The following is a 19,290-nucleotide window of genomic DNA, read 5'->3' as shown; positions in this document are numbered from 1 at the left end:
GTGCAAAACACGGGGTACTGATTCTGTTTCTCTGCCTTATTTCACTTTCCTGGCAAATAATATAATGTAATATTAACATTATATATAAACAGCATTAAAGATAAAGAATAGGTCTGTATCTTATCTGGAAACGTTAAAATTTATAAATAAGGTGCACAGTGGTGCATGTTAGGATTTTGTGCAGGAGTGATCTATGCAATTAAGAGGTAAGTTAGATCTTACTGCTTTATGCAGATTTTGGGGGTATTATTAGTATACATTAGAAACAGGTGAAAGATTCCTATTTTCTATAGAGAAAAATATCCCTATTTCCAAAACAGTCTTTCAGTGGAAAACCCAATGAATTTTGCATTTTCCATGTTTACATTAATGAAATGGGTTTAGATATTTTCGTATCTCTTCCCCTCTACCTCATTCTCAATTTGTCATTTTGTACTGACATCAGTAATTTATTTACCTTGCAAAGCACACAGGAACTCAGTGAGCCAGTTTCTAGCTATTGATTCTGCTGCGAGTTTTGAGGAGAATGCCCTGGTTTGATGTTAATTTTTTATTTCCATTTTAACATTCTATATTCTATTATATACAGACCACATTTTAAATTTTGATTAATCAGAAAGAACATTTCCTTTATGAGAAAAGTTGTATGGGAAAAAAGTAGCAAAATGTTTTATAGTGATTTCCCAGTCTCTTGATGTTGTGAAATGAGCAATAACTCCCAAAAATGTGTATATAGGAAAGCTACTTTTATAAACTGTCTTGAAGCAGTAGAAGACAATCAGTTAGAGATATATATATATTATGTTACCCAATAAGACATCTCCAGAAGTTTTATGTCCTGGAATCACAGCTCATGCAGTCCAGCCTCCCGTTGAATGTGGGACTGTCATCAGCACTAGACCAGGTCAGCCGTGGCTTTGACTATGGGCTGCACTGCACTCCTCTCCTAATGAAAATGTCTTTTCCAAAGTCCGATTTGAACTTTCTAAGCAAAAACTGTGGCACTTTGCCACATCTTAGGTCATCTGGATAAAATTTCCATGGAAGTGCATAGCTTTAGCCACTGTTAGATCAGGATACCAAGCTAGAGGCTGGTTCTGTTGTTATTACAACAGTATTTAGCATTTATCTATCTTACTCCATTTGAGGATCAGCCATTGCTTTCAAAGAGGTCATTCTGGTTTTAGCTTGATTTCACCTGAAGCTATTAATTTAGCTTTTTGTTGGCAATTAAATGATTTGCCTACTGTTATCCATTCAATCAAAAAGAGATTGGAAGTAGTAATATTATTAGATCACAGTGCCTTCATATAACTTGATTATGCCTCCTACTAGGGTATGTATATACTGCAGAATTACTTCAGGTGATTTGCAATCAAATATATTCCCTCATCTTCATCTTTCAAGAAGGAAACCAGCTACAACAAACAGGAGATTGAGTGACAAGTGGTTCCTTGGCATTCTGCATCCACACAGGCATTGCACACAGTCATTTGAATGTTACTAATAATAGCAGGAATTCGTCCTGTGGTTGCAGCTCTCTATTAATTGCACTCTTCTACAAAATATGTTTCTAGCATATTACAAGAGTCCTGTGTTTTAAAGGTATATAAACCCAAGAATTTATTAAAGAAGGCTAATACAAGCTGGGCAAGATTGACTTATGCATCTGCTGCTCTCCTTCCAGCTATCAGAAAAGTGTGGTTAGAGTAATGATCAACACCCAGTGTGCTTGCAGTAGAGATTCCTGTTTTGACAAGAGGGAGAAGAAACAAGGCCCAAGATGTGATAATGAATGTTTCAGTGGTTGTTGGCTGTGAGGAGAAGGTGCCTTTCCTGAAGAAGGCCATGCAAGTTGCATGCACAGGTAGAGCACTAATGCAGCTCAGTATTGCCAAGTATGACTCTATTTGGCAGATCATGCTTCCAAATCAAGTCTGTTATCGCAAAGTAGTGGTAGTAGAGAAGCATCACTGATTATTCCTTCAGGACTGTGGTAGCCCAGAAGTGCTGCTGAGCAAGGACATGTTCTTAGAGCTGTGAAAATAATTCACCATGATTCTTCCATGCTAGGCTAAGAGATGATTTCCCAACAGTCTACAAGTGGTTTTTCATGCCCTTGGGAACCTGTCTGTCTTGCGGCATTTGAGATCTGTGGTCACTCTGTTCAGTGTAAACCCAGCAGCAAGAAGTAGTTCTAGCTGTGTTTCTTTTGAGAAAAGTAATGTCCCTCAAATAGTTACAGGGCTTTAGCTGTAGTAGAGAAACTGATTGCCTCATTATCTGAAGTTCTTGGATTTGTAAATAAAACTTATTGTCTTTAACAAACAGCAGGAGCTTTTAGCCAAGATAAAAGGAAGATGCTGGAAGAACAGTTTTGTTGAGTTAATTTATAGCACAAGGAAAGTGATGCTTTATCTTCTTTTTAACTAGGAGCTTAAGATAAGGTTTCTGTAAAAGCACAGAGGTTGTACTAGAATTTTGGAAATTACATTTGGTTCGTATCTTTTTCTGGTTTTATGTTTTCTGAAAGTGAAGAATTGCTTTTAAAATGTAAGGCTTTAGCAGCAGCCGGTGATCCACAAAGGAAACTATCTGACCCCCCAAGCTTATAAAATCCATATTGTCCATGCCCATTTTCAAGATTTCTTAATTTTTCCCAAATGGCACTGTGGTATTGAGTCTTCAGATTTGATATTAAATGGATTCTTTGTTCAACATATAGAAATGAGAACTACAATTAAGGAAGAGAATTTAGTCTTTTTTCCATATGATTCTCTTAGACTTTCTGCTTGCTTCTGAAATTATCCATATATTCTTATGAACTAATAGCCTAGAGAGCTTGAAATGTTTTATCTTAATCCCACACTTATTACCTGTTTACAGGAAAGTATTGAGTATGCTCGATCAACAAAATATGGCAATTTCTGTGGCAGATAAAGTGGTAAAATTCATGGCAATTTGTAAAGCTTAACTTGTGTCTACCAGTGTGAGAGAGAGGGATGGAATAAGGGAAAAGGCAGGTGTGGTCAGCTGAATGTTTGAAATTATTCCTTGAACATGTGTGTAAGAGACTGTACTATGAAAGTTTTTGTATTTTATATTCCTAAAAAACTTTTTTGAAATTCCCTTGGAAATGATAAATTGAGGGTGCCATCATTCCATAAATCCACCTTCCAGCATGTCTGCAAGCTTATTAAAATCAGGCTAAGAAGATTTAATTATAACTGCACAGGACTCAGACATGTGAGATTATGACTCTATTCTTGGCTGTTCCACATAATGTGTTTGTTACTGGACAGGCTACTTAGGCCAAATATTTCTTACTTGTTTGTTGGAAATTTAGGTTTTCAATTCATTTCTTCCATCAATATAGTTACTTTTCTTAAAAGCGTAGCTATAAGTAAGTGTTTCATTTTTTGTGTTTCAGTTTCTTTGTGTGAAATAGAAATGATAGTGTTTCCTGAACCCTAAGGCAGTAGTATCTTAAATCTTTGTACATCAATTTTTTTTAAATTTTGTGTTTATAAAGCATTATTTGAAGATCTAAAATACTGTGACTTTGTAAAAATAAAAAAAGGGATATCAGTGAAATGTCACAGATCTTTATATTCTAGTTTTGTGTCACAGGCCAATGTGAGCCCTCAGTTTGTGTTAGACTCAAACCTTCTAGGCAAACTCTTGCTAAAAATGGACTGTTGTGTTTGTGCTACAGTACGGAAATACAGTGGTTGTGAGGCAAAGAACAGCACAGCATTAGAAATTGTGTTAACCAAGCTGTCAGATCTTTTGAAAAGAAGCAGCAGGTATTAATAATGAATAATATGAGTAGTGTAATTAATTAATGTGTCCCATTAGTGAAGAGGGGCCATAGTCTTGTATTTATGGAAATACTTGAATATGAGTCTATGAGAAGATTTTCTGTACGAGGAATTGAGCTATTGCACGATTGTGGTTTGTGTTCTCTCTTATCGTTCTATATAGAATTGCTTCTTTCTAATCAAAAGCCTGGGTATATCTAAGTTGCAGTCAGGAAGTGGAATTGCATGGCCAAAGCAGATTTTTATATAGCTAGCTTGGCCAGCAGTAGCGGTAAGTTTCAGCAGCAGTGCATGACTGCATTAAAGCCTGCTTGTACTTGCTCTCCATTCACACTTTCTAATTGTGGTAGAACGCTATTGCCCCGTTCAGTTAAGTGACATAGCTGTTAATAGTTAGCATGATCGAAATGTAATAATCAAGGGATCTGTGCAGCTTCTGGCCCTATCTTTAATAGTTTTATCAACATCTTGATGGTTTATACTTTAAGGAACTAGCCATACTTGAAATGGTTTATGTAATTCTTTGATAAGTAAGATACTAGATTAGTGTGTAATAGATCTAAAAATCCTGTTAGCTGGAGAAGAGGAGACTGGCTCTGTTAAAATCAGATAAATGATTCCTTAAGATTTTCTTAATATCAGGTAGAGGCTTTCCTAAAAACCCATAGGAATCCCATTCCCTCATCTTTCTTAACTTTAAAAAAAATCCTTTGAAACTTTTATCAGTGAAGAAAGAGAATAATGATAAAGGGACAAACCAAAAGGATTATTAGTTCATTTAAGTTTCCTGCAGCAGTAAAAGTTGGTGAGGCTGTAAAGATTCTGGTAGTTTTGCCACCTTTATAATCCAAATTCCCTCAAAGTTGGAGGAAGGGGTCTCTACTAACTTAAGTGAGCTTTGGGTTGAATCAATGTGAGTTGGTGCAGGACATCATTTGAGTACATGCAGAACTTTTAGAATTCAGTTAGTGCCATTGAAATCAATGACATTATTCATTATCCATGTGCTTGAGCATTTTGTAGGGTAAGACCAGTTTATTCAATGCTTACTCTACTGACTGGCCAGACTAGCTTTCTAACATCTTGATTTTCCCTTCTGGTGCATTTTGTCAGCTTCAGATTGCATTTTGAGCTGTGCTGCTGCTCTAGGTGCCGTGTTCAGCCTCTAAGGGAAGAAATTTACATCAGTTCCAAACACTTTCCTGCTGTCTTGCTAGACATCAGGTTCACTTCCCTGCCTACCTCTCCAAATCAGACATTACCTGATCAGAGTGGAGCAGCCATCAGGTTGGGGAAAGGTTAAAGAAGCCAGAGGAAATGCTTTTCCCCCTTCCTTTTCTTCCCATTGCTTGGGGGGGTGGGGGGATGGTGGTGGTAGAAGCTCATTCTTTGATTTGACAAGTATTTTATTTGATATGTTTGATAAATACCTGTTATGAATGATTTAGGTAAATGTGTTGCAGAGGACGGGCTAGTCCTTCCAGGTCTGTCTTCTGTGCTTTCATGATTGATTCACAACTGATCCAGAGCCCTGACTCCCTTTTGCTTTGTCATCTGTTCTGTGTTTTATTACCCAACATGCGGTCAACCTGATGCAGTTTCCAGGCACCACTCCAAATACCTGTGCTAACAAATACTACCAGATCAACTCTTGGGGAAGCTTTATGTTGAAAAATTTCTGGGTATTCTCCCTTGGGTAGCAGAAGACGTTTTGTTATGTTTTGTTTCTCAATTTTTACAGTAGGAAGATTAGAATTTTCTCCCTGCTCAGATCTTATTATATCTTGGCATACTTTCCATTCTCAAGCCTCAGGCTGCGATGTAAATTTAAAATAGTAATGACTGTAAAGGGTTTATAGGCTAGCTTAAATTAACATTACTTTTTCTACTTACAAGCTAGTAATAAATTCATAAGATTTGTCTCAGCACCTCTTATACTTCTGTTTTGAATAGATACAATTCTTATTGCTCTTACTATTTCTACTGTAGACATTCTTATTATTGTCATCAGAGCCATTTTGGGCTTAGTCCTATACAGAAAGTGGTGGCCTCTTGCAGTCTGTTCCAAAGAAAGTAAGGATGGGAAAAGAAACAAGTGCCCAGAGGAATGGTTTGCCCACAGTCACGAGTAGGACAAAAATCTCCTCACTCAAGTGGATCGTGCATCCGTGGTGTCAACTAGTGATTAGAGGATAGAGCTGTTAGCAAACTAGACAAAAATAAACCCTGTTAGAAAAGGCTGAATTTGGTTGCATCCAGTTGAGCAGTATTCAGCATTTCTATTTCTAAGGCAGGATTTAGGAATAGGCAGAGCAGGTAACTGCCTTTTTTGCCCCAGTGGAGGAGAAAAGGACCAGTTGCCCTAAAACCACACACAGCCCCTGTAACCTTTTTCCACCTTGTAGTTGCACAACCCAGCCTGCTGCTTTCTGCTCTGATGCCAGTGATGGAGGATTTGGCACGTCATCCCTGACACGTCTCTGAGTCTGGCAATAGTTTGGCACAAGCCACGTTGGTTTGTGCAGTAGTAGCTGTTGTTAAACATGATGCACTACATCAGCCTACAGAAAGCAGGACCACGTGGTGAAGGCTCTTCCTGGATCAGGTTGCAGATCCCTGTGGGATGTTTGTAGTAGCTGTTTTACAGGAGCAATTATGTGCAGCAGATAGTAGCCTGAACCCTGCCATAGGTGGCTGCTGGCCTGGAATGTGTAATGGATGACCTTCCCCAGCCACCTGGGAGCACTGCTTAGGTCAGCAAGAAAACAGGGGCCATCCCTTGCCACCTGCAAGGGGCTGGAAAGAGAAGGGGCTGGACAAGTGGCAGGAGAAAGGTGCTATTTTGCCCATTGTTGCTGCTGTACTGCTGCCCACAAAGTGAGAGCTGCAAGGCCAAATAAACTTGCCCCAGAGATTTCAGCTTCCAAAGGTGAATTAGCAAGCCTTCCTCTCCAGGTTTCTCAGGCCTAGTCCCATACTACTTGCTTCTCCTTGGCAGAGCAAACCCCTTCTCCTCCGCTTGTCATACAGTAAGAGCCTCAGGTTCAGGAGGTCAGGTGGAGGGTGTTGTGGGAAGAAAGTAGCTGCTCCTGCGCAAGGAACAGCCATCCCTAAGGTAAGGGTGGGTGTGTTGGGGAGGGCCCAAAGGCAATGATGAGGGTGCCACAGCCCCTCATCAGAAGGACCAAAGGGCAGGAAAAAATGTCATCATCACTGGAACCCTCCTCAAAACCACTCTGTTTAGTCCCAGCCTTGTTCACTCCAGTTCCCGCTGGCTTCACCTTGCCGCCTTTCCCCACTACAGTAGTTCATCACCCTCTTTGTAATCTGTCTCCTCCTCAAAACTTACTCTGCTGCAGCAATCATATTTTGCTGCTCACAAGCACAAGGGCAAAACAGGTTATTCAGTTTTGCCTATGCTTCCATGTCTGTTATTGCATCAGAAGGCCCTGATCTCTCCTAGGATATGCTGAAAAACTCAGCATAAATAATAAAAAAGAATAATTGCAATTGCCTGCTTTGTGATTTTGAATGAATCACCTTGGCCAGAAGTCAGGGAGGTTAATTATTTCATCATAATAGATCACAGATCTCGTTCGATTTATGTTAATGTTTTAGGGATCTCTGCTGAAACTTGCTGTTATGGTTGTGTAATTTGTAAGTTGTTTTTGCAGCTGAGGCTGCCAGTTCTGTTTATACTCAACAATGTGATAGAAATGCTTGGCCCAGTACTGTGTTTGGAAAAGTTGGGGTATGTCAAATGAATTACACCTGTTACAGCTGCTCAACCTACTGCTTATGGCCTAGTAGTTTCAGTGCAATGAAAATAACCTAGTAGGCAAGGAGCAGCTGGGAAGGCATTGGCAAAAATTGAGGGAAAGAGTAGGACAAGATATTCATTCACCCCAAACAGCTTTCTTGAGTAAACATCAAATGAGAAAAGTAGGAGGGTAGCAATGAGAGTAACAGCTCTGGACTGAGACTACTGCCAGCTCCAAATTTGCTTAGGCATATTGCAAGGGGAGGGTAGAATAAGCCCTATCTGACATCCTGGCTGCAGGCACCAAGATGTCTTGCTGCAGCTTTGGTTAGAAATGATACTTATCGGCACGTTACTTTTAATTTGACTTGGTTTATAATTTACAAGATCTGTTTTGATCAAATGGTGAATTTTAGTTTCAGGAAGTTACATTGTGTCCTCTTTGCTTGGGATCAGTAAATCTTCAGTCTGGAAGAAGTTGTGTTGGAATCAGTAAGCACCTTTCAGATAGGGGCTATTGGAAAAAGTGTGTGTGGTTGAGACAGTAGCTGCTTGCAGGTGTAGTGTTATAAAATGCCCTGACAATCACCATTATCCAGCTGGCTTCCCCACCACTCCCTCAGGCAGGGCAATCTGTTTCTTCCTATTTCTTATAAGAGTTCCCGGAGCTGGGACCTACACACATACATCTTGTATGTACTGTACTGCTGTGAAACTGGAAAGTTTGCCAGACTGGGGATAAGTCTTGGTCATTCTACTTTGGGCAACAGGAGCCAAATAGCTGCATTTGGTTATTACGTAGGCTGTGTGCCATGTCTGTTTCTTCACCTCCCTTTTGTCCCTTCATTTCCCAGTTTTGTTTCCAGATTAATGGCTTTATTAGGCAGCAGTGTCAGAAAGTGCTTGAGAGTGCGTTCATAAACAAAGGAGGCCATACACAAACCTAGCTGAAAATTGCCCTTTGTACTGTCATTATGAACAGCGGGGATGTGGATGGGGGTTAATGCTAATCCATAATGCATCCTTAATGCTGCCTGCAGGGTTGGAGCAATGTTGACAAAGCAAAGAAATAAATTGCCGTTTATAAAGGTCATAGGTGATACCATGGTATTACTGTGATAATTTTTCAATATGAGTGATGCTTAAAGTAATAGGCACTGATACTTAATCAGTATTTCTGGTATTAGTCACCTGGCCTTGCTCCACACTCTTTTTGCATGTCCTGCTGTGTCTCTGTTTTCCCTCCCACCAGTGTGGTTGAGCAGCACGAGATGCTGGGGCAGAATTTCTGGGCATGTTAAGCCAAGGGCAGGGGGCTGGGGGGTGGAGGAGGGTGTCTCTCATCCAAGTAAGGGGTTGTGTAGGGGGCCTTATCACTCAGAGATGTATAAGAGGTTGAGGGTGCTGGCAGTACTTTGTGCTGCAGACCACATCGTGAGAGGGAGTACCCTAAGGATGGGTTTTCCAAGACCTCACTAACTCCTGTCAAAAAGATTGAATGTATTACAGTAATTAGTGGTGCCTTAAAAAGTGTTGGGATTCTGAAAGATTGAGCTGATTTCTGTGCTGTTAACTTGTTGCACTTGCTGATTGATAAAGAGAGGGAGAGAAGTACAACGGAATGAATAAAGATCCTTAAGAAAAAAAATAGGCAACAGTAATGGCCAAAACCATGTTTTAAATGCAAGTTTAACAGGATTTGTCAGAATTATAGGGATCAGGAAAACTGCCTTCTTGCCTGTTTAATGACTGTTGCCCTGTCTATGCAGTTTAGCCAATATTTGAGGCCTTTTGCAGGGTGTCCCTGGAGTTATTTGAAGAAAGAGTTACGAGTCAGGTGTTGCATCTGATGTTGGCAAGTCAGGTGTTTTCCAAATGCCTGAACAAAAGCCAATTTTCCTAAATGCTGAAGGAAGTGAGAAATGGCAGGCAGGCTCCTTGTTCAGAGCGTCCAGGAAGCTCTGTGCTCAGGAAACTCTTTGTTTCCTTTCAGGATAACCATCATAGCTACCTCACTAGGATTTCTGCCTTCAGCTGATTCAGCCTGAATCCCAGTCTGGTGATTTCTGTTTATGACTGCAGGAGGTCACCAGGCCTTGGGGCAGATGTCACTGAACTAAGCAGTGTGGGCTGTTGCTTTGGGCCGCATGTACTGCTGTTTGTGACTGCCCATCGCACAGGAGTAGCCCTTTATTGAAGTTACAGGTGAGAGTGGTTGGCTTTAATGAGCCAGCGTAGGAGTGACTTTCAATCTGGGACACTCTCTGCATTAGCCATTACAGCATAACAGTGTGACTGTTTTTGAGTGACGTAATTTTATTAAATTCTCTCTCACATGACAGAAACTTTGTCGCTCTGCCCAAGGATCTTTCAAACCCCAGGTTTCCAAGGCTTGAGAAAAATTTTGGTGGCAAAACTGGATCAAGGAATCCCCAAATGCTCCCATGAGGGCACATTTCTTCCCTTGTGGCTGTAGCTCACTGCTCCCTCTACATCTGTTCGTGGAACTGCCAGATAAGCCACGTTAAAATCATTCCCTATCCTTAAAATAAATATTGTTTGTTAACCCAGATGAGCTTAGAGAGTGAACTGTTCTGTTGTTCTAGTGCTTGTAGTTCATATAGTGCTTTCAACTAGCTGTGTTACCATAGCTGAGGAAGTGGCAAACACGGACAGAAATTAGCAGGTTGATGGGAGGCCTGCAGGACAAGACTCTATGATGTTTCTGGTGTCCAAGACAGTTTATTGTAAGATGATTATCTTAATGAAAATGGTCTGAGATGAGACAGAAGCATTAACTTCAGGGAGGGCTGTTAATATCACTGGCAATAAGAATTCTTAGAAGCTCTGATTCAAGCATCTCTGTCCTGAGATAAAGCCCTATATAACTGTGTTCTGCATCCTTGCATAAGTCCCACTGACATCCTACTCTCACCTAAGTGTTTTCCTGAACTATGTCTTACAGTGTGGATAGTTGCTGGCACTGTTTTCTGGCTTTTATTTCGATGCATGCTTTTCTGTGTTATCTTTCTTTCAAAGTGCATGATGAGAGGTTGTCAGATAAAATTCATTTTTATTTTCAGTACATCATTAATAGTGCTTTTCCCATTGGAGCATTCACTGCCAGCAGGATAAAGGGTACTCTAAAGAGTTAAGAAGAGTAATTGTTTTTTCATCAGCTTGTGTATTAGTACAACCAGGCTAATGCACTATAGTATCTAGACAAGCCCTATGACTGGAGATTGTTTAAAACAAGCTTTTAGCTATTCATGTGCTCCAGCTCTCAGTTAATTTCACAGCTAAGCCATTAAGCAAAAAAGCACAGTAAAAAATAGGCCACTGTTCATTAAAGACGTCTTGAAAATTGGGTTGTTTACAGAGTTACAGAGTTTACAGAGGTGGGTAAATTTTCAAAAGCTTGAGACTAATTTTGTGCAAAATGTGTGCTGAGTATGAAAAGTCAAAGTTAGTGATATCTCTTGCAGAGCTTCCTTCTTAAGTGCACATGCAAATTATTTGAACTGAAGAGTCTGAAGTAACTGCATTCTAGTCTATTCTATATGTACCCAAGGTGGAAGAATGAGATTTCTCTCTGTAATAATGGGCAGTGCTTTCTGAATCATGGTAGGAAAGAAAATGCAGCCTAGAATTGAATTGTCTCTTGAATTCTTCCTTCCTTTCCTCACTGACCAGCCCAGCATAAATGCTGAGATGCCATAGAAAGAGAAGGGAGAAAGCAGATCAAGACCCTGCCAATTTTACAGCCCTCTCTAGTTGTTTTGTCCCTGTCTGTGTGTAATGGGGGAGTGACATTCCAGAGATCCTGCTTTCCTTCCTCCCCCTGCTCTTCTTTATCATAATTCACACATAAAAAAAAAGATACTTATCTGCAGCTAGTTAGTTATGGCTTGTATGAGAAAGCCTTTGCATGGCACAGTTAATCATGTAGGGAAACCTTTAGCCTTCCTTGTCCTAATGGGATCTTTCTAGGAAAATACAAATGTGAAGGAACAAGCTAGTGTAACTCAGGTAATCTGCTGACCACTTATTCTGATCTCTCACATTGGTTTTATGCATTAAAAGAAAATCAGTGTAACATATCTACTTAGTTGTGAGGGGATTTGTTTCTTATGCTGGCTGGTGATCAATTTATGTTCTGAGATACAGCAATCAGAAGTTTCTGGAACTTGTACAGATGTGTACAGAACCATTCACATTAATCTAAATGTCGGAGAAATTTTCATCTGCTAATTTGCTGTTTTGTTGCCTTGTACTCCTTCCCCCACTTAACAGTACTTATATGCTAAGTACTTGTGCTCTAAGAAGCACTGAATGTATGTGTGCATACACAGAAGTATAAACACTTTGTCTGCTACTTAGACATAGCCAATTTTAACCAGTCTGTCAGTAAGTATCCCTGCAGATAAAATACTGTACTTGTCTATGTTCACTGATGTAGAATCATTATTAATTCAGTCTGAATTAATTACTTTTATACACTTCATTTTTGGCTTTATGTTCCTTCAGGCTTCAGACTTGATTATCACCCCAGCTACAACTTTTAAGGAAAAACCAGACCCCAGTGGTTTGGTATTTGGAACTGTGTTCACTGATAATATGCTGACAATTGAATGGTCCTTGGCTTCAGGATGGGAGAAACCTTATATTAAGCCGCTTGAGAACCTTTCATTGCATCCAGCCTCCTCTTCTCTGCATTATGCTGTAGAAGTGAGTACTAAACAGACTTGGAAACTATTTTGTTTGATTAGCTCTTAAAACTATAGCATTGTATTATTTAAGGACTGTTACTGTCTTAACTTTGTTAGTATTTAGTTACGTTTTCTTAACTGATGTAATTCTAGAATAACTTCTTTATTTACAATAGGGTTATGTTTATGTTGGTGTAACGCAGAATCAGCTCTGGTCTGTGGGTTCCAGCACACTTTACTTTGTAGCCCAGTGAGGGAGAGCCCATTTTTCATGTGGTGACCAATTCGTTTTAGAAAGCATTCTAGTTCACTGACAGTGATCAGTCCAATTATTGTCACTGATGTAACTTAATGAAGCACTGGATAAGACTGTGTGAGACTCCAAGGATAGTTTTAATTTGGGGACTGAACATGTACTTTGTGAAATTTATTATAATCTGCTTTAAAGGTTTATAGCTTGGATTGCAGGACAGACTAGACAGATTCTTGTTTGCAACTCCAAACAAGTCTGGAGAGCTCCAAACTAGATCTGAGGCATTCAGCACATACAAGTTTAATGGAGCAGAGAATATTCAGCAAGGAACTTTGGAAAGTGAAATGTTAAGTCGGAAACCAGCGTGGTTAACAGTTTCCGTGCTTAGCTGCTTACTGTCTAAAGCTGCCTTTTGTGTCCCCAGAGCAGCTTCAGCTATACTCACATCTGTGTGAGAGCCTCAGCAGGGCGCACTGAACTACGTGGGAGCGTATGGTAGCCATGGAGGCCTGCTTCTCCTCCCACTCTTGTGCAGGTTGGAGTGACTCCACTGAAGTTAGTGGAACTGCTTGTGCTTCTTTTATCTTTTTTTTTTTTTTCCTTTTTTTTACCACCTGCTATCCCTCGGCTCCTGCCTGCACCATTTTTGTTGTTGCTGTTTTTTTCTCATCTAGTCACCTAACCTCCAAAGGACCTGTGTAAATGACAACAGGTCACAACACCCCTGTGACTAAGACTGCAGCTCTTGATCTGCCCAAGGAGCAAGAAACCTCGCTGGAGTCCCAAATCTCTATTTCACTCATAGTAGCGTATTGCTTTAGTGCTCAGCCTCTGGCCCACTCTGAGATCATTGCTAATATGAACATGCTCTTATTTTTTCCATTTTTTTTTTTATTCTTTTACCCTTACTGCATCACGTTTCCTCTAGCCAAGAGGACAGACAGAGGAGAATCTGGTGCCAATGCTGTGGCTCAATGAATACACAGTGGGTATAATAAAAATGATGAATTTGGCATTCCCTCCCCTTTCTCCTTGCCCTTCATGATGCGGTGTAATAGCTTGGATCTGCTGAACTACAGATCCAGCTCCTGTGATGTACAAATGTCAGATAATATTGTTTGCACACCGCTGTAGCAACCAACCATCAAGCAACCACAGCAGTTGCTGTTATTCAAGTTGAGCATTTCTGGAACACATCACTGTCTCCCTCTTTAATGAGTGAAAGGTTTACTGAGCTCCTGAAGGTTAAAAGTACTTATTCTTGGAGAAAAATATTTAATGGCTTGAGAAGGCTTTGTGTTTCAGTAATGATATGATTCTTGCTTTTGTCGAACCATTGGTCAAAGCTTAGTAGTAACATTCCTTCCTCTTCCCTCTCATTAAAAGTTCTATAAATGTGTTGGGAGAAGGGGCGGGGGGACAACTTTTCTGTAATAAGAACAAATAGCATTACAGAAATGTGATACTGCTTAGTAACTGGCCCAATACAAATCATATCCAAGTATCATTTGTATCATTAGCTATGCCATCACTTATTAAAGATGCAATTTTTTCTTGTAGCTACAATGTCTATCTTGGGAACAGTTTCTTTTTCAATACTGTGCACAAAGCTTTTAATAAGGCTGGCATTGTCATAGAATTAAAAGCAATTTTAGGGCAAAAAATTCTGAGTTCTAATTCTGGTTCTGCTGTGTAGTTGGTATGTAGCCTAAGGAAAATTGCCTAGATTCCTGCAACCCGGTTACAACTCAGTTAAAATTTGTCATGTGAAAGGACCTAACTCTGTCGTGGAACTGTATGAAAGCTTTTTAAACTTTGCATTTCACTAATCCTTATGGGAAAATGTAGAATTTAATGATAATGAAACCTTTAGTATTCTATAAAAATTACTTACAAGTACTGGGTTCCTTTTCCTTAATCAAAAACCTACATATGTTGTCTTCCAATCACATAGAATGTATTTCCAGTTTTGTGTTTTTTTAACAAAAGAATTCTGAGGAGACTGACAGAAGTAATGCAGTTAAATTCATGGAATTTATGCTGAAATTTAATGTGCAAAGAAATACTTCAGAAAATACATTTTAAAAATCTAAACTCTGTGTACAGGCAAAATTAAAATTCTTTAGTACTTAATCTAAATAATATATGTATGTATTTGTATATTAATGTAGGCTTATATAATACATGTATGTTTATCTATAACTATAACTGGAAATTATCAATCTATAACTGAAAATTACTATGGATATTTTGTGCGCCTATGTTGTTTTTCTGCAATTAAAAGACACTAACATATTCCGCTGGCAGGGCAATGGGGCAATAGGGGTTTCTGGTAAATTGAACAGCAGCACCAGTCATCCAGATTCTGCAGTTTGATCAGATAATTATGACCAATCTAAACCTTCTGTAAAGTATAGATAAAACATTTTCATGAGTTCTTCCTCTACTGTATGGCTGATGCACCTGTCTCACATGCTAGCTAAACCCCCTTCCCCAGCATGGGGACATACGAGAGAATAGATGGCAAAGAATTTGCTTGTACTACAGTATGATCTGCAACAGACTCCCCTTAATTACCTTATTCTATGCTTCCTATCAAAATGCGTTTTGGACAGAGCCCTAAAAATAATTAACATATTTAATTAAATTCTATAGGTCTTTTTTCATAAGGGAGAATACTGTTTCAGCTCAGCCTTAGATATCAGTCAGGATATGAGGGAATAGTTAAGTCAAACACATGCTACAAATTTTAATTGTTGTAACCAAATTATGAGAAGAATGTTATCAGTAAGTTCCTTGACAGAGTAAGATGTATTTGCAGTGTAGACAGGTTGTCTTTGTAATAAAAACATGAAAATACCACCTCACAGGAGTGTACTGCAAGGACTGACTAGTCGGCATTAATGCTTTGAGTACTGTCAGTGCTAGGAGTGAGTGTTAGGAAGGGAAGGTAGGAAAGTGAAGTTCCTTTATTTCCAAAGGGTATATTATATTTTTACACAGGTCATCATGGGATAACCTACCTCAATTACTATTTGTTTTCCCGTTCCCCTCCTCCTCCCCACCCTTTTTGGCTTGGTAGTTGTTTGAAGGAATGAAGGCTTACCGAGGGGTGGATGGCAAAATCCGTCTGTTCCGACCAAGCCTCAACATGGAGAGGATGGCGCGATCGGCAAGACGAGCAACTCTGCCAGTATGTAACCAAGGCATATCTTATTCTCCTTAGGTCAGAGAGTATCTTCATTTTCTGAATGTAAATCTCTGAAACTGTACTGTAGTGTAACATTTATCAAATACTGTAACTCTTGAATAGTTCTATTAAATCTTGCTCAGTGAAGGAAGCAGTTTGAAATTTTTTCTTTTAAATCACAACAGAGTTTTGCTTTCTCTCAGCATCTACCTACTGCCTTTGATATAGTGGGTCTGTTTCTGAGAGAGGAGCATTGCTCTTTAGGTCTTTGCATGCAGACAGCTGATGAAATTGCTCTGTTGCCGTAGTTGTTGCTTTTCTTTTTTTCACCTCAGTTAAGCCCTTTAGTGTCCAAGTGCCTTCATTTTTCATCTTGCTAAGAACACTGCTTCTAGCACTCATTTATTGCCAATGAATTTCCTTCAACATTTATTAGCTTTATTACTGTAAGAACTTTTCCTTAAAACTGGGAGACTTGGTCAGCCCATTGTAGTCGTTACCCAAAACACTCCTCTGCCAAAGAGGTGGTGCTCAAGCTCTCAGCACAACCTAGGAAGCCAAGGTGTTGGCTACACACGGAGTTCCTTCCATGTGCTTTGGAGGCTAAAACTGTAAATGACTACTTTTTCTTAACTCTGGAAGAATCTTTGTAACAGCAGGAGGGCATTCAGGCTAGTATATAGAAAGGCACAGAGGCAAAAACCATATGACCTTGAATCCCTTAAGAAAGGGACTCAAAGATGATGTTCTAGTCATATGAACCCCTATGGACTGTCACCACTACTCTTCCTGATAGTGTTCCCCTGAAGATATGGATCTATGAAGACCACAGAGTGTTGAAGCTATATTTCTCCCTTTGCTTTTCCTTTCCAGTGTTTTGATGAGAATGAACTGTTAGAGTGCATCCGGAAGCTTGTGGAAGTGGAAAAGGAGTGGGTCCCATACTCAACCGCTGCCAGCCTGTATATCCGTCCTACTTTAATTGGAACTGAGGTTTGAAGCAATTTTTTTCCTCTTAGCTTTTGTGTATTTAAGTATGAGACCATTAATTCATAAAGCTAAATATGCAGCAGCGAGTAAACGATAGCATTACAGTTCAGGGGTGAATTGTTTTTGTGTTTTTAATTCTGAGTTAATCACCTGCAGGTCTACTTCCCAAATTTGTTGACCACACCACCACCTAGTGGACACATTGGTTCAGATCATTGAATGTAAAGTGTTTCATCTAATTTTCTAAGTGATTACAGTAAAACTTATATATATTTTTTTTTACTAAAAGGATAGTTATTTGTGACATGATAATCTCTTAAAATATTTCTATTTTACATCCTTTAAATCCTTTATTTTAAATCCTTTTTTATTTTAAATACTTTAAAATATTAGTAATTTAGAGAAAAGATGAAGGAAATCTACTATGTAATTTTCATTATTTCATTTCATACCTCCACCCTGACCTAAGTGAGAGGATTCTAGAAGATTCTACCCAGTAAATTAAGATGGCTCTCCTGAGAGAGACTCTTAGCAGAACTAAAAATCAATTCTTGTCTTAATTTATTCTCAAACCCGGATGAACCTGACCTTGGCAGAGGTTTCATAGCACCTAGGTATTTGTGTGCATTCTGCAAGTGGCATGTGGGTGCGAGTCAAGCATAAGGTATTTATGAAGTGTAGGGAGTTTATTTTAATTAAAACTTGAAGGGTTTTTTTGCAGTGGTGAGAGAGAAAGCTTTAATGGTAGAGTATGGGACAAGGAAGCTAAAGAATGTGTGGTTCCCAACTAGGAAAGTCACTTTCCTGCAATAGCCATATCAATCAATACCTACCATAATACTCATTTATTTCACATGTGTTCTAAAACTTCATTAATTTAATGTTTGTAAATTAGTTGCAAATTTTCAGGTAAAAGGATTTGCACACGGTAAATGTGAAGTATTAATATTAAAAATTGGATTTTTTTTTCCTGTTGTTGTTTTTCAGAAATTCTTTTCCTGTTGAACTTTGTTTCAAGTTAGCCACCATATCTGGCCTTTCCCCTGTGTCATATATTGTCACCAGATTGCTTGTTGTGCTATTCTTACATGAATCGGCACAAATAAGGGAACCCAAATAGCATGATCTTTTGAAGGGTTGTAGAAGAATCAGGAAAAGTATCAAGATCTTCATTAATTAATGTTTCTCTTCCTAGAAATTCTGCTGACAGAGTAAGATAGACGGAAATGAGGGGGAAAAAAAGCCTTCTCCCCACCTCAGGAAGACTTATTTGAATGTTCCGGTAGTTTCATGATTATACTGTTATTTTTCCCTCCTGCCTCCCAGTTTAGCTTCATGTGCTTTGCGTACAGTATTTTGCTCAGACATTTTGCCCTAAAGATTGAAGTTCAATTTTGTTTTTTTGTTGTTTTTTGGGTTTTATTTTTTAAGTGAGAACCTAACCTTGGATAGCAAGGATGAGCTTATTCTGTTTAGGTGACTAGTTTCTCTATGGGGAGAGAAAGTAGTAACCGATTCAGTTGCATATAAGATCTCAAGAATGAGATATTCTAATGATTCTAATGAATTGACCCTAAACAAGACAGTCTTTTAACAACCAAGCAAGATCCAGTCTTAGGATGCTTTTTTTGGACTGTGTGTTTCTCTTACTCCTAAAAACTGTGAAAGAAAAATATTTGTAGTGCTAGGAGCTTGTAGCTATTTCTCATATGATTTCTTCGCCTTATTTTAGTCTTTCCCTGGGATCATAATGCTTCAAATGACTCAGTGGTTTCTGAGAAAGGTTGCTCCTGATTAAGAGCAATTCAAACTGTTGTTAGTTCCCCTTCATGTCAGCATACTGACAGCTGGGAAACTGCAGCCCCGTAGGCCCTTTTGAACTGATCTTTTCTGGGTGGTAATAATGACAAAGGCCATGCTTTTTCACAGAAAAGCTCATAGATGATGTTAGATGGCACAGAAACCGTCTCTTCTCAAGTAGGAGTGAAACTTCAGTAATCTCCAGAGAGACAGGTTTCATTCAGTTTCACAGAGGTTTTTCAAGTTGGGGGAAAAAGCTAGTGGTTATTAGGCAAAACTAGTCAACACATTAACCAGAAATACCAGTTTAGCAAAATCTTTCAAACTCTGTTTCTCCTGGAAGCTGCATTAGCCCTCAGAGTCTGTCATCTGGATAGTAAGAAAGTAATCACTAAGTAGACATGTGACCTAAAATACAGTGTGCATGCACTTCTCTCTCTCCCACATGAGAAGGAGGCCTAGTCCTTTGCCTCTCCTTTGATCTGTTTTGCTTAAGCAGTGAATGCTCAAATTGACATGCTGCACTGAGTAATTGCTTATACACAGACAAATTGAAGTGTAAATTCTGCTGTTTGTGGCATCCAGCTACCTACATTTGCATGATCCCAGCAGCCATTACACAGGATTCTAGCTATTACCAAATCACATTATAGTAGCTGCCTCCATGCAACCAGTGAATTTGGTTAATTCATCAGTCTAGAGCTGTGCCAAGAAACATATAGATAAACAGAGTCTCTTACCACAGAATCCAGACTTTGACCAGCAGC

General features: G+C 39.2%; 1 protein-coding gene across 2 annotated transcripts in view; it reads left to right on the top strand.

Moving 5' to 3' along the window:
* BCAT1 (branched chain amino acid transaminase 1) overlaps positions 1-19,290 on the top strand; it is a 59,718-nt gene that overhangs the window by 22,494 nt on the left and 17,934 nt on the right. For both annotated transcript variants that reach the window (XM_013947283.2, XM_013947284.2), the window contains 3 exons: positions 12,109-12,309; positions 15,626-15,736; positions 16,607-16,726. In XM_013947283.2, coding sequence (XP_013802737.1) covers positions 12,109-12,309; positions 15,626-15,736; positions 16,607-16,726 — 432 coding nt within the window. The remainder of the gene's footprint in view (positions 1-12,108; positions 12,310-15,625; positions 15,737-16,606; positions 16,727-19,290) is intronic.

The sequence above is a fragment of the Apteryx mantelli genome, chromosome 1 (assembly GCF_036417845.1).
Source record: "Apteryx mantelli isolate bAptMan1 chromosome 1, bAptMan1.hap1, whole genome shotgun sequence".
NCBI lineage: Eukaryota > Metazoa > Chordata > Aves > Apterygiformes > Apterygidae > Apteryx > Apteryx mantelli.
Note: the sequence above shows the minus strand (reverse complement) of the source record. Positions and strands in the feature narration are given on the sequence as shown.